The following is a 15736-nucleotide window of genomic DNA, read 5'->3' on the forward strand; positions in this document are numbered from 1 at the left end:
CGAAGGCGTAAATAACGAGCGAGCGGATCTCGGAGAATTCTCCTTGTCGCGCACGGCCGATGATTAATAGATACAGCGGCGGCCGTTTTTCACGGAAAGCCCCGACTTAATTGATTTCTCCTGTACGCCCACGAGACATTGTCGCGAGCCACGCGTGTACTGCACGCCCCGCCAAGCCGTGCTTTTACACCGATCGATATCTCCGCGATTGACGGAGCCCAGCGAGTCGAGTCTTTATTATCCTAACTCTGAATCAAGGTGCAAGTGGGTTAGCTCGAAAGCTCGGTCGTTCGTGCGTTCGTTCGCCAGCTCGGCTAACTCGCTAGCTCGTTGAAGCGTGTTCCGTCCATCGATCGAACGAGCGTCGGCGAACATTGTGACGTTGGCGTTGGCGACGGAGTGCTCCTTTTCTACGGTTGTATTCTTCGGCGTGTAGAGGGTGGGAAAGACGACCCAGATCGCTCGGAGTGACGCCGGAGAGATAGACGGCTCCCTCTGTCAAGTTGCTCTTCTATTACGTATATCAACGGTAGACACAGTTATCTTTAACGATTTACAGTCACCGTCGTCGCCGTGTCGTCGATGATTCCGTGGACTTGGCGCCATGCGTTTCTTCATCCTCTTCTCTTTTTACTGTCATTCTCCCTCGTTGCGGTTTTCGTCGCTAGCGAGCTTTTTATTCAGCGGGCCTGGAGGAAAAAGATATGGGGAGTAGGGAGGAGGCGGTTCCATTTGTGCAATTGCATCGTGTTTTATCGTTCGGAGACGTTATCGCAGCAATTCCTGCTAACATATAAACACACACTCGCTCGTAGCAGGGAGCTCTCGTACCCGTTCGACCAAGAACGATAGATAATGGACGACTGGATGGTTTTCCAATTTGAGAGATAACAGGTGCGCTTTTGTTTCTCTCCACGTCGCCGCGATAAACGAGGTTTAAACTCTCGCGAGAAGTGTTCGCAATTAATGCGAACGGGCGAGCAAGCTCTATGTGCACATAGTATTGCATCGCTCTGTGCTATCGGTGTTAGGTACTCTTGAACGTTTAGGATTTTGTCAAATATACGTGTTAAGTCGATAAAAAATTAGGTTCAACGTTTGAGTGAAATTTCATTTCATTTCGTGGAAGCATTCATCGGCCGAGTAATCGTCGTTGTTTTCTAATTTTTCGCCAGCGTTCTGGAAACATCGTTAGAATAATTAAGGCAAGTTGGAGCTAACGTAGTTAGAAGTGCGTGAATATTAATGTCAGTGATCGCTCGAGATGAAAGAATTTTAACTTCGAACGTTTCGGTCCCACTCTTGGACCAACTTCATTGAGCGAAATTAGTTTTGACATGGTGTATTCGTTTAAATAAGTAAACTAACGCGTCCAGAGATCGATTAATTAAAATGCCAAATTCTGTCGTACTTTAATTATTTTAATCGTACATCAGAGTTTTTCTATCTTAGTTCTAACGACGGAACGTTATCATTGTTACTTGAATCGCATATATGTGATACAGTAATTAAATAATTACATTAGATGCATACGCTAATTAAAAATCGAGCTGAACTTTTCGACTGATCAAAAATGAATGAATTAATTTGGCTATTATATAGATGCATTTTATTTTATTTTATTTTGACTTCGTCATTCAACTGTCATGCATTGCATATTAAAGTGAATCCGGATCGAGTCTCGGTGCTTTCTTCAGGTCGAGCTTGAGCCCGTCCAACTCGGCTACTGAGTACGGAAACATTAAACTGATTTACGGCAGTTAGGTGGCCGATTATTTAAATACACGGGCGTCGTTAAACCGCCCGCGGATTATTCCGCGACCGCACTAATCTCTCGCGGGACGTGCAATTTGTAGTCGAATATCCAGCTTGCACCGTTCTAATTTAAATCCCGGTGCTAATTCGATTCGAATTGGAGCCCCTGTTCTCTCCGGTCTCTATCCTCTCTCTCTCTTCCTCTCCAATTTCGGTAATTCGCTTATCCGGTCGGCGGCTCCTCGGCAATAGGAAATACAACGGAGGCCCGGCCGCCTTACACCACACCGCACTTTTTGATTTCTGCGACTTCTCTGCCACGTTTCTCTGACGTTGATTAATGCCTGTTTATGTACACGTAAGTCACCCACGCGCAGCCGCGCGTAACTGACGTTGACTGAGCGCGTACAAATGATACGGTTTCGATTATCCGCCGCGCTACAAATATCGCGTGCATTTTGCAACCGCGCCCTTGAGCGAAACGTATTATTAGATAGTTGCACGTGAAATATCGCACGTGTCGCCCTCGCGCGCTTTTTCTCGAGATCACTTTCAGCCGCGATATACGTAATAACAAGCGACGTCGCGGCCCCGCTTATCGAATTATTCACGCGACTAACACACTAATACATTCCTCGATCTTTCCATGTTGCAGACAATTCGGGGGGTCGTGAAGTGTTACCAGCGGGCAGCTGCAGCAGCAGCATCGTGCTGAGGACGCGCAGCCGCGTCTGTCCTGGCCTTCTTCTGGCAGGTGTTTAATCGCGCTCGCCACGAAAAAGGGCTCTCCCTGACTGAGTATTATTCCGTCGCTGCACTACCAATCCGGCGTCCAAAGTGGCTAAGAGCGTAAGTCCCCGTCGCGCGCTCCAGGAGTGCTCCAGCGGGGTGGAGGTGCAGGTGCCGCAGCAGGAAAGACGAACACCGAGGCGCATGCCTTACCTGGGGCCTGACATGACAACCCGGCTGTCCGCCATGTTTTACACGGTCGAGGTCGGGGACACCAAGTTCACCATCCTGAAGCGGTACCAAAATCTCAAGCCCATCGGCTCGGGCGCGCAGGGAATAGTTTGGTGAGTAACAGCCATCCGCGACGATTATCCGGTAGATTTAATCGAATGCGTGGACGAACGAGAAAATTCGAAGGAGAGACACGTGTCGTTCCCGACGGAACGGTACCGATGCGTCGCGCGAAAAAAAAATAACTCCGTACTGTCAGCTGAAGTACAGCGGCTTGGCTGAAAGGATTGATCATTTCGCTATGTTGCTAAAGTTGGTTCATTGCTTGGCTATTATTCTTATGATTAGTCGGGATAAAGGTGCATTCACGGCGAAATAAAAATTTGTAAGCTGAAATTCCGATATAATAGGAAGAATAATAAGAAAGAAAAAGTCAGCCGTTCTTAGGCTCGCATTAATAGCCGTTACTTGAAACTTGCCTTAAGTAGGATATTCGAATATAAATTTAGAATCAGATGTGAATGTTTCAGTTTAATTGCAATTATAAATGCAATCTTGCATATATTATGTGATTCAAGTGGAAAATTCATATCAAACTTTAAATTCACATCCGAGCATCTCACCGGAGACAATTTTTTTTTTTAAATAATTATTAATACAGGCCTCAAATATCTCTTCATATACTCGTACTGAAATGTCATTTATTTCTGGCAGCGAGTATTTTCTCACTGTAGCGCCTGAATGCAAGCAGCTAATAAGTTGAACTTCGGTAGCAAGAACATTAGCAGTCTCTATGTCGAAGAAACATTTCAGCTACCACGGCTACTATATCTTAGCTCCTTCTTTTCATCCTTTTTCTGCGTGCATAGTCCTTTCGCTTGCGAAAGCTCGGGCGATCCTCGGAAACGAGACGAAGACCTTCGCGAGGTAATAAAATGAAGAATCGTGGAAACTCGGACGACCCAGTTTCGCACAACGTTCCTCTCCGTGTGCTTTGGTTACAAGCAATATTGCGTCGCGGAGTTATAGCGTCGCAGAAAACAGTAGGGAAAAAAACAGCGAAACACAGCGATGCTAATAAATAACTTTTCCCTTATGCGAACAGGATTTATTTGAGACGAGTATGTATCTATTGTAGGGATTAAATTATACTTGCATATACGACGTGCTTTCGAATCGGCGTATATAATCGCAAAGTCCTGCTCCAACGCGAAAACAAACGCTCGAACTCTCAGACTCTGTTTCAAAGTATACGACGCAGCGCGACGATTCAACTCTTTTCTTTTCGACTCTGATCACGATGACTTCTTAAGATAGTTGATGCGTAGAGTATTGGATTTTCAGTGACGATATTAAGAGGAACTCCTTTATAATTTTGTTACTTACTGTGATAAAGACTTTTCTGTAATTTTATTTAACTGTCTAAATAATAAATGTTAACTTTGAGCTAAAAATTATATATAAATCTATATATACATAATATTACAAACATGGAGATATTATTTATTTTGTATTTTTCTTAATACTTTATTTTTACGTCAGTTGAACAGAGCTGCATATATAATAGAGAAAGTTTATAAATATTTAAATATGTATATATGTATATATCTCGCGGGCGTTACTATAAATTGTAAATTTTCTATAACCATATCTTCAAACAAAATGATCAAAAATTCTAAAATTTTTATATATAATATTTTTATATTTTTATATTAGTCCTTAATATCACAATAGTTTTTCATTAAAATCCTAAATGTGGTTCAAAAGAAATTAAAAATAAAAGTTAAAACAAGATATTAATCTTAAGGAACACGTATAATAAAAAGTGTCATATTCAGTTACAAATATCTCAGCTTGCGATGATAATAGAAAAATGACACGCATGAACAAGTTGCACGAGAAATATAAAAAAATGTAAGCAAAATATAAGAAATTTAAAAAGTATAAGAAACGGAGGAAACATATCAGAGATAGAAAGAGAAATATAAATCTGCAAAGACACTGCCAACGATTCTTGCGTTCGCTTGAAATACATTTTAACGCTTTCTGTAAAATTCAAAATACCACACTGGCATCTCACGTACCCGCGTTCGATCTACATATCGCTGAAACTAGCAATAATGTTCGAGCATCCGTCGTGCGCGAAAGTTTCCAGGCGGATTCGGGTGGGTATCTGCGCGACGCGAACGTATATCACTGGATGCCGATATATTTTGAAGAGGGAAGAGAGGAGAGAGTTAACCGCGACTTCTCATCTCCGCGATTTCGAGCGACCGAACGTTGTCGGATCAATCGATCGATCGATCCTGCGGAAAGCAACAGCGGGAGATACCATTCGACACGGATGAAAGGCACGGGGCGCCGAGTAAATCGGGCAATTCGATTCGAGGGGAAATGTCAGGATTTTGCGGGAGTCTCACGGCAGGAGCGCAGAGGACGAGAGAGAGAGAGAGAGCGCAGAACGCCCTTTCCTTGTAAGCCGACGACGTGATGTTGGAAAAATCGTTGCTGACGACGATTTTACGACATGTGCGCGTCGTCGTCGTCCTCGTTCTCCTCGTCGCCATCGAAACTCGATCTCGAAGTCATATAAAAGAGCGAATTAGATCGACACTGCTCTTTTGTTTTTATAAATATCCGAACATTCGTATAATGCTTTTCATATCGCATTTGAACAGTTTTTATAGAAAAACTAAAATAAATTAACTTTTATACGGGGAAATTTCTAATTTCTTTAAAATCCTTTTAAAATTTCGCCGTGAGAAAATTTTAAAAGGAAATTAACGAAGCACATTGTTTTGTTTTTAATAACTCAAGAAGACCAATTTAAATGCGAAGTCGCTTTTCTGAATTTTAGGATAGATCTCCTCAGGTCTTCGATAGAGTATGTTGAACTGTTGTCACACTAAATCCTCCAAGTTGCTCCTGAGATAGATCCGACCTATTTCGCGAGTGGCCAACATCCTCCTTGCCTTAGTTCCCATGCCTCACCATCGCCCGGGTTATTAGCGAATGTATATGTGTGTGTGTGTGTGTGTATGCGGAAGCGTCGGTGGACCAAACTCGGGAATGATTGAAATTCACGACGAACAGTATCGATCGCGGATGGGCGAAGGGTGAGAGGAGGATGGGAGCCATGCGAAGGTCCACGTGAGCGTCTCTCCCGGTTGCAAAACCATCCTCGGTTGCGCACGTGTCTCGCCTTTCGACGCCCAATAGGGACTGAAATACTGCATTATCCGAGAAAGCGCAATCTCGAACAATACACGGTGGCCGTGGCGTGCAGTGGGGTGGCAGGTAAGTCTAACGGACAAACGAAGCAACAAACGTACGAACGAACGGTCGGACGGAGGGAATGCGGATATCGGTTTTCGATAAAATTCTACCGGTGCGGTCCATTACGAGCAACATGCGAGTCCCGTCTCGTCTCGTCTTTCGAGAACCGAGCCTCTTTCGAGCTGAAGTGAGGGAAAAGGGTCACCCTGTGCACGGAAGGTAGGTCAGGATGCGCGAGGAAATCGGCTAACGACGGCCGGATATTATTCCGGCTTGTGCCTCGTGTGTTAACCCGGATGGTGATCGATGAGAGGTATCGCGCGAAGGAGCAGAATTGTTCGCGACATTAAAAAAATTTCATTATCCCGTTAAGACAGCACGTCTCTCTTTCCCGAGGTTTGATTAAAGTCGATTACAGGAATCTATTTTACGAGCTATTTTATGTACGTATTTTTGTTTCTCCATAAAGAAAATTGGGGTCGAGCTGTATCGATCTGTTTGTTTGGACCGCGTTTCGTTATTATTACAGGTGAATCGCGAAAATAATTGGTCGATTTGAAAGCATAATAATTTAATAACACTTATGAGAGAATATATGTGTGCTATATTAACGCGTAAGGAGCGACGCGATTCTCCCATTTTAAACGCGAAAGATTCATTCGTCGTATCAGACTTTGAAGTCGCGGAGTTTCTCGAAGGCGGAGGGTTAATGATTTCTCGAAATATCAGCGAGTATGCCCGGTGGCTCTTACCGTTATCCCGTCGCAAGGGCGGTAGAGAAAAGAGAGAACGGAAGGCGGAGAAAAAGAGGGCGGGAGGGAGGATGCTCGTTTGATCGCGTTTAACCGGCCGTCGAGTACGATTTCTCTGCTCACGAGGGAACGATTCTGGTAGCGGCGACGACGACGACGACGACGACGACGTTCCCGAGGTAGAATATTCTGTAGTCGTCGCCGTGAAGAACCACTCATACCTTCGCAATTATAAACATTCGATGGAAAAATCTGCGTGCCTTTCACATGCTTCCTCCCGCTGCGTAGAGTGCGCTCTTCCAACGGTACTTCTGCGGTGCCGCTCGTTATTATTCCGGTTTGACGATACTTCAATATTGAACTCGTTCGCCAATCATGATCATTTAACGAACTGCGATATTTCGCGAGTTCAATGTCTCTCGTAGAATCGATTTTCACGATGATAACGCACGGATATCTCTCCCCCGTCGATTTTGCAAGCACATTTACACCGGGCAGCACGATGTTCTAAAAGTCGGGATACAATCTATCCGCGGGAAATGTCACAGAGAATCGTCCCGAGAGAGTGACTCAATTTGTCTGAATGTATTTTTGTATGATTTTATACGAGATGGCATGATTCGGTGAGTACGAGAGGAAAGATATTCTCCTCTCGACGATAATGAGCGACACACGAGGAGCACACACAGTCACAATCGTCATCCCACGCTGACCGATCATTATTTTACTTTTGCAGCTGATTTGCTTGTTCTCGCATGGTTCTTGGATCCATCCACTTTCTCTCGCAACTAATTGGTTCGCCAACGCGAACGGCCGCTCGGCAGAAAAGCGCGTAAACCGTATGGATGGTTCCGACAATCAAGCACACGAGAGTCGCGCGGCACGAACTCAAAGGGAATCCGAGAGATCTTTGAAGGATTGCCAGGTGGAATGGCCTAACTCGCTTTCTCGCGTTTCGAGTTCGTTCCAAGAGTTATACATCACGCTCGTTTATCCTTTGAGAACGCTGTCGGTGACGTTGTTGCGGCGGACGACGGAGAAAAATCACGTTCCGCGAAGCCCGCGCGGAAATTTTGCGCAACCGCTGCCCTCTTCCACTTAGCGACTCGGCAGCGAAGCGCGAAGTATAATTTAGTGCTTCTGTATGCGAGACCGCACCCTCGCGCGAACTTGCGTTTCCGCGATAAATAAAACGTGCGAGGTGCGCGAGGTCGCACGCATGAGACAAATCGCAATATCACGGAGATAAATGACTGAAAATTTGGACCTTCGATCGCACTTTGTGAAAGCCTTGGATCCCGCCGGCGGCGCTTGGCAACCCAATTTGAAATTTTCTCCGTCGCTGCGTGGCTTCATCATACGATTTTTCTTTTTTTTGCCGCATTATTGTTAGCCTGTAGTCCTTGTCGTTGATTTGGTAGCTACAGCACCGCGGTATACTGCCTAAGATTAAGGCACCAGAGAGAAAAAGAAAGAAAGTGTGAGAGAGGGAGTGAGAGAAAGAGAGTGAGAAGGACGGAGAGAGCAAAAGAGAAAAGATAGAGAAGGCAAGAGCGAACGAAGCTCAAAGAGCGCGACCTTTAAGGTAACACGATGGCGACGAATCCGACAGAATCGAGCAATGTTAGAAGCGGCTATCGTCACAGCGTTTTCGGCGACACCGTGTTTTGCATGCCCGAGAGATACGTCGATGTCGTGCCACGTGGCATCGGCGCTCAGGGTACTGTCTGGTGAGTAAACTCCATGTCGGCCACCGATCACTGCGTCTATGTGTCCATTTAACACTCTCACTAATCTTGATACATTGTTTTATATTAAGACGAGCTTAATGCAAAATATTTCTAACTTTCTGTGAAAATTATATTTCTATTTTTATTTATTTACACAATTCAAGATAAATTCTCTTCGTACAAAACACGAGGCATTTTTTTTTATGCGAAGATGCGCCTCTCTGGTCTCGTTAGATTTTGCTTTAATCGTAAATTGCGTTAAACACAGGTCGATATTACTCGTTGAAACTAGACAAAATTTAGACACTAACAATTATCTTTCTTTTTTGTTAATCATTCGGTTATTATTCAAGTTTGATTGTTGATTTTAACTGAGGCTGCGAGGTCGCGTGAAAGGTCGATTGCGATCGAACAAAAGCGCGACTGACCGGTCGATCGCGTCTCTGTTGCAGCGCGGCGTACGACACTGTCACTGCGCAGAATGTAGCGATCAAGAAGCTGTCCAGACCTTTTCAAAACGTGACACACGCGAAGAGGGCCTACAGAGAGTTCAAGCTGATGAAGCTGGTCAATCACAAAAACGTGAGTTTCTCGCAACATTCGGTCTCGATTCCGTCATCACGATAATTCTCGATACGTGACACGCAATCATTCTGGACATACATACGTCGCATCTCATCACGCACGCAAAATAACTATTCGAAAAAAAATATCAAAATCAAAATAAAAAGACGAAAAATACAAATTTGTGCAATTATCATTCGTTTAAATTTCAAATATGTAAAATAAAAATTGCATAGAAGTAAATCAAGAGATCTCACGCTATTTCTCAGAGATACATCATATATGCAAGGTAACTATTGCACCGAATAATATTCGCAAAAGATATTAAAAAGTCAGAATATGCGCAAAAAATAAAAATGTTGACCATCCGTTTAAATTCCAAACGTATAAAATAAAAATTGCGGAGAAGCAAATAGAGAAATGCCGCAGCGAGGATATTCATGACGCTCCGCGTTACTCGCGAGTTTTCAGAACTACTCTGCACATACGTAGAATATTCATATGGAAAACATATCATATATTTTATAATTATCATCCCTTCAGATTCCAAACGCGTAAAATGTCAAGATGTTGCACAGACGTAAACGTCGCGGCGATGCTCGCGAATCTTTGCGCTGTACGGAGAAAATATTGTAGCAAAAATTACCGCAAAATTTTGTATCTTGTCATCTTTGGTGACGTATATCGCGTGTTCACATCATTACAATACACACGATAATTTCAGTCATAATTCCGGTCCAGCATTGCAAAATTTTGTGGTAATTTTTATTACAATATTTTCCCCACGCATCCGAGCTTTCGGAGCTATGTTACATACGCGGCGTAACTATTCGAAAAACATATCGTAATCAAACTAAAAACGCGATAAATAAGGATTTTACAAGTCGTACATACATTTGTTCAGATTCCAAACGTAAGACGACAATCGCACAAACGCAAATAGAGAGATGTCGCGGCGACGTTACCCGCGAGCTTTCAGAGCTTTCAGAGCCGTCACTTACCTCGATCGTATTCCCGCAACCACCTCCGGCAGACACCCGATTTGCCGATACCTAATTCACGACGTCGTCTCGTTGCAGATTATCGGTCTCCTGAACGCGTTCACGCCGCAACGGTCTCTGGACGAGTTTCAAGACGTATACCTGGTGATGGAGCTCATGGACGCGAATCTGTGCCAGGTGATCCAGATGGATCTGGATCACGAGCGCATGTCCTACCTCCTCTACCAGATGCTGTGCGGCATCAAGCACTTGCACTCCGCCGGCATTATTCATAGGGTGAGTTCGCCAAGCGTTCGCGCGTTTTCGCTCCTTGCTGTCCCCCACGATGAAAATTGCATAACGGCCAGGCCGTTTAATCTGCCGTAACGAGATTCATTACCGACGCTACTGTTACCACTGTGCATAGCGCGCTCGCGTTTGTTTTGTCCCACATTTGTCGTTTGTCGTCGGCGAAAGAAAATGACCGTCGCGTCGTTCCGATTAATTTCACCCGCTCCTCCCCGGCACTCCTGCCCTCTACCATGTCGCGCGTAATAGAATAACTAAAACCGACCTCGCTCATTAAAAATGGCAGCGTATAATCACACTCGGCGGAGGATTAAAATTCATACCGCCGGATAACAACGCGCCGTGAACGCCGTTAATTCGTTATTCAACTAAACGAGCGGCCATGTGTCATCATTTGATTTGATTTCGCCGGGGCGGTCTTTCCGCGCGATCTCGCAGATGGATCTTCAAAATTACCCGATAAGCAAAATATTAGCAGTAGGCCGGCAGATTGGAGACAGATTCGGTCAGAATACCGTGGCAGATCCATCTGTGACCAATGCATTAAGGTAGCTGGTTCGTAGATTTTTTATGGCGATATTAAAGGACGATATTAAACATAAATTAATAATAATAATAACAATGTGTGTGTTTAAAGAATTCGGAGTATATTAATTAATTACTAATTAAATTAAAAGTAATGTAAACCGAGTATATACTCAAAAGACGAGGCGGAAGCATACATTTTTATGATGCCCATAAAGAAAGATAGTTTGACGAGCCAACCTACCTATCTTAAGCTCGTGTTTTATCGACACCATCTTCTGATATAATTTGACAGCAGATTGTCGGCAGAAACCGAGCGTAATCTGCGGTATGTTCCATTTAATTACATTTAAGTGATGACGGAACGACAGATTCTACTCAGTTCTTGCTGTCAATCATTATACACTGCCGGTAGATTCTGTATTTCCGTTAGCGAACTGCAAGCAAAATTTACAGCAGATACCGCGCAAAATCTGCTTCTGCAAATTTAGCTATCCGAGCTAATTTTAGTCGGTGAATTTTTTCATCGTCGATCTTTATCCAAAGATTCTGTTTCGTTTCTCGCGCAGGATTTAAAGCCGAGCAATATTGTCGTGAAGTCGGATTGTACGCTGAAAATCCTCGACTTCGGTTTGGCGAGGACCGCCGGTACCACATTTATGATGACGCCCTACGTCGTCACCCGATATTACCGGGCGCCGGAGGTGAGTCGGATTTCTTCTCGCTCTCTCCGTTATCTCCAACTACGATTTTTTGCCCTACGCCCTCTTGTCTCGCTGACAGGTAATCCTCGGTATGGGATACAAGGAGAACGTGGATATCTGGTCGGTGGGCTGTATCATGGGAGAGATGATACGAGGCGGAGTGCTCTTTCCGGGCACGGATCACATTGATCAGTGGAACAAAATAATCGGTAAGACAATCCTTTTGGCGACACGATCGATCTCGCGAAATAGTCGAATACTCGAAGAGGAACATCCTATAGATTAGCAAACGAAAACAAAATTTAGTATCGAGTCGTTCCTCATCCTGAAGAAGTAACCTGAAATATTCGAAATGTCGGGAACAAATCCTTAAAGGACTTGGAAGTCAAATTAAGTATTTTTCCACAGCATGAAAGCTTAAAATGTCAGAGCAAAATTCAAGCTTCCGAATATATGATATTTTTAATTTTTTTTTTTTAACAAATGCTTTGCTTAACCAATTAAATTTCTCACAAACGTCTTCGCGCGAACCGTTTTCACACTTAATTCAGAGAACAATCGTAATTTTCGTCGCGTTCTCCCTTGTCTGCAGAGCAACTGGGCACTCCGGCGCAAGAATTCATGCAACGGCTGCAGCCTACCGTCAGGAATTATGTGGAGAACAGGCCACGATATCCGGGCTACCCCTTCGAAAGGCTATTTCCGGATGTGCTGTTCCCTTCGGACTCGTCGGAGCACAATAGATTAAAAGGTGAGTAGGTCACGAAGTCGACGTCCGCGTCGCGGAATCGATCGGGACACGCGTGCTGACGGACGCACCTGTGCTTTTCGTACGAGGGACAGAGAGAAAGAGGGGGGGGGGGGGGGGGNACGCGTGCTGACGGACGCACCTGTGCTTTTCGTACGAGGGACAGAGAGAAAGAGGGGGGGGGGGAGGTGGGAGGATAGAGGAGAGAAATGGAGAGTTTCCCGCATTTTGAGCCGCCCTCGCTCATTCTTCTCTTCGTTTTTGCTTTCTTCCAGCGAGCCAAGCCAGGGATCTATTGTCGCGCATGCTCGTGATCGACCCGGAGCGACGCATTTCCGTCGACGAGGCGTTGCTGCACAATTACATAAACGTCTGGTACGACGAGGGAGAAGTTAATGCCGTAAGTAGGCAGTGTCGATTGATCGCGATTCGCCTCTTCCAAATCGGGCCGCTTTTCGCTTCTCGATTCGCGGATATGTCTGTGCCGCGCACAGGTGTATCGCGCCGATAAAATCCGGATGCGTTTTTCACGCGGCGATAAAGGAGAAACGTCGCCGTAAAGAGCGCCAATCGGTTTTCTTTCCAGCCCGCACCGGGACCATACGATCACAGCGTGGACGAAAGGGAGCACACGGTGGATCAGTGGAAGGAGCTGATCTACCAAGAAGTCATGGAGTACGAGACAAGCCACAATCCTGCGGCGGTAGCTGCATCGTCAGAGAGCTCTGGGAGCCGGTAGATACAGCGGAGCCCATCGGACTCCTTCTCGTCGAGGAAGCATCCCGACAGTCTGACTTACCGCGTCGACATGGCCGGAGCGTAGAGAGGAGGAGAGAGAGTGAAAGGGAGGGAGGAAGAGAGGAAGAAGAGAAAGAAAAGGAAGGAAGGGAAGAAGGGGAAGGTGCGTCGACGTCCACGGGATATCGGACGCTACCGATCCGACCTCTCCTTCGAGAAGAGGAGGAGCTGATTCTGTCGAGCGTCGCCGGGAAATCGCGGAGGGCTTCCTCGGGCAACGCACGCGTGACCGGAGCAGCAGACGGAGACGTCGTTCGCGCGCTCGTCGCACCCGAGATCTTCTCTCTGGCCTCTCTTCGCCGAGCGACCTCCGCTGAGAAGCAGGATCCGAAGGCAGTTTTCCGCAATGAGAACGACAGAGAGAAAGAACGGCCCTTTTTCGCGCAGGCGAACCGCTGTGCGGGACCCGGGACACCCTCCTCGCTCTTTTTCGTACATTTCATACGAGACCGCGGAAGTGAAGAAGGGAGAATCGCACAGGAGGGAGAAGAAGAGATCGTGCGTCCGGGAAGAGGATTCCTTTCTCCTGGGTATCCTCCCTTGGCCAGTCGCTTTCAGAAAGAAGAAGAGGATCGAAGGGAGCGAGCGATCGAACTGCCGTTGGACGAAGTTATCGTTGCAAGTTGTCGTCCCCTCAACTACTGCCAACCTGGGTTGGACCGAGGCTCTCTCTCTTACCCCCTCGATTCGTCTCTTCGATCGGCAAACGCGCTTCCCGAACACCTTCCGGCGGCATGCCCTTTCACCAGAGCCCTCGGTCTCACGGCACGATATTTCTACCTCAGTCCCTTCACCGCGTCCGCTTGACTCTCTCTCTTCTTTAGTGCGAGTGCCCTTATTCGCTGTCCGATTTGAAGAAAGCTGCGTCGACGACCATGCATGAACATTCGCGCTGTTGTTCCCGATCTCCCCGTCGTCCGATTTGGACGACGCTCTCTCGCAGCGCATTTTATAGCAATAAAGTTGACGTGGGAATGCAGAACCAAGCTAGAAATATCGTACCTCGGGCGAGGCTCCCTCCAAGTCTTATCATCATCGGAGCTGGACCGTCCCTTTAATTCTCATATCCCGTTTCCGATGCCGAACGTTAAGGGCGTTTTACCATGTTCGGGACGCCAAGGTAAGGAGGATCGATCTGAGAAGCACTGTCGATCCGGCCGATCGGCCGTCGTCGTCACCGAAGGGAGAATCCGATCGAGTGCGTTTATCGTTTGCGCGCGGACAACATATATACATATATTTTTCGTACCATTGTTAAGCACGGGAACACACACTTCTCAATCACGTATATATTATAACTCAACGCGACTATCCTACGACTTTCGGGTACGGTGATCACGGTACAAAGACCACGTAAGGGAATAAGGAGAAATTTATCACAGAGCTTATAGTTGCTCGATCGTATCCCGTCGGTCGCGGCGGCCGACCGCGTGGACGATCCGTCGAAGCGTCCGAACGAATTCCGTTGGGGCCGCAGATTCGTCTCGGGCGAGCGAGCGAGGGAGGGAAGAAAAAAATCGGAGTTTGGTACATATATAAATATATATTATATACATGTGTGTATATTAATTTGTGAACCACACACGGTTCTCTATGTAGGAGACGCGTGTCGCGCCCCCCGGGATGAGCGCGAGCGACGCAGAGGGAAACCGAAGCGCGATACACGTTTGCAAATATACCGAGTCGTTGGAAAACGAGATCGACGGTGAGGTGTGAGAAATTTTTGTACATAAAATAATTCCCGCAAACGAGGAAACAAGAATCGAACGAGCGGGAGAAAATAAAGAAGCGAAGAAAGAAAAGGTTGGACGTGCCGCGAACGAGAGTGTCTGCGCGATCTCCCGCGACACCCATTCTTCTCGTCTCCGCTCTGTGCGCTTTCATCTCAGTCGTCATCAGTGCCAGTAACGGATGCGGTCGAGTACTCGTTGTTCGTATCATTTCGTGTAATCGTTGAAGGATTGGCGAACGCGCGGTCGCTGCTTTATTTTAATCGGGACGACGGAAAGAGGAGAGGGAGAGGAATAAAAGAAGGTGAGAGAGGGGCATGGAGAAAATGAATGAAAAGGAGAAAGAACGACGAACCAGTGCAATGTCACAACGATCGATCCATGGTAATATAGCGTCAGGTACTCTCCGCGCGATCCTGCAATTACCGATTATATTCTTAGCTGCGGTAGTAAGTAGTAGCGTTAATCGATACTTATAGCATCTTCTTCTCGTGCAATCTCGCGTGCGACGCGCCTCATCGCACGACGGGCGACGACTCGCTCACGGTGCTCTTAAAAATGAAAAAAGCGTCTTGCAATCGGCGAAAGAAACAGAGCGATTCGAGTGACGCAGTCTGAATCGATGCAATAAGTCGGTGGGCGAAGGTATATCTACCCTATAATCGATCACACGCGCGTTAAGAAGTGGCGGCGAAGTGACGATTTCGCGCTTAAATTCGTTTCCCGAGAGCGTGAATCCTCGAGGACGTTTCAGTGAATTTTTATTCCCTTCGGATCGTGTGTTTCGTATTCGATACGAAATAGTTGCAGTAAACGGAGGGGTTGGGGTGTGAGAGGGAGGGAGGCACAGGGGTGGATGGAAAGAGCGGCATTGGTTCTTCGACAGAAATTCGAAGCGGCGACAG

The 15736-nt window shown here is 46.2% G+C and overlaps 2 protein-coding genes across 5 annotated transcripts in view; both read left to right on the forward strand.

Moving 5' to 3' along the window:
- Nucleotides 1–2640, forward strand: part of LOC106748630 — an 87466-nt gene extending 84826 nt beyond the window's left edge. Inside the window, exon 5 of the mRNA XM_014627344.1 lies at nucleotides 2411–2640. Within this exon, the coding sequence (XP_014482830.1) occupies nucleotides 2411–2470 (60 nt within the window). The 3' untranslated portion in view covers nucleotides 2471–2640. The remainder of the gene's footprint in view (nucleotides 1–2410) is intronic.
- A 48-nt stretch (nucleotides 2641–2688) lies between these two features.
- The window catches only part of LOC106748609 (stress-activated protein kinase JNK), a 13398-nt gene continuing 350 nt past the window's right edge, over nucleotides 2689–15736 (forward strand). Inside the window, exons 1-9 of one of the 4 annotated variants that reach the window (XM_014627334.1) lie at nucleotides 2751–2828; nucleotides 8329–8473; nucleotides 8926–9055; nucleotides 10117–10314; nucleotides 11421–11555; nucleotides 11635–11764; nucleotides 12148–12306; nucleotides 12579–12703; nucleotides 12890–13042. In XM_014627334.1, the coding sequence (XP_014482820.1) occupies nucleotides 8337–8473; nucleotides 8926–9055; nucleotides 10117–10314; nucleotides 11421–11555; nucleotides 11635–11764; nucleotides 12148–12306; nucleotides 12579–12703; nucleotides 12890–13042 (1167 nt within the window). In that variant the 5' untranslated portion in view covers nucleotides 2751–2828; nucleotides 8329–8336. Of the gene's footprint in view, nucleotides 2829–7479; nucleotides 8474–8925; nucleotides 9056–10116; nucleotides 10315–11420; nucleotides 11556–11634; nucleotides 11765–12147; nucleotides 12307–12578; nucleotides 12704–12889 lie in introns of all 4 variants that reach the window. The other 3 variants (XM_014627316.1, XM_014627324.1, XM_014627308.1) reach the window with 3 other exon arrangements.

The sequence above is a fragment of the Dinoponera quadriceps genome, unplaced genomic scaffold, assembly GCF_001313825.1.
Source record: "Dinoponera quadriceps isolate SergipeBrazil2010 unplaced genomic scaffold, ASM131382v1 scaffold343, whole genome shotgun sequence".
NCBI lineage: Eukaryota > Metazoa > Arthropoda > Insecta > Hymenoptera > Formicidae > Dinoponera > Dinoponera quadriceps.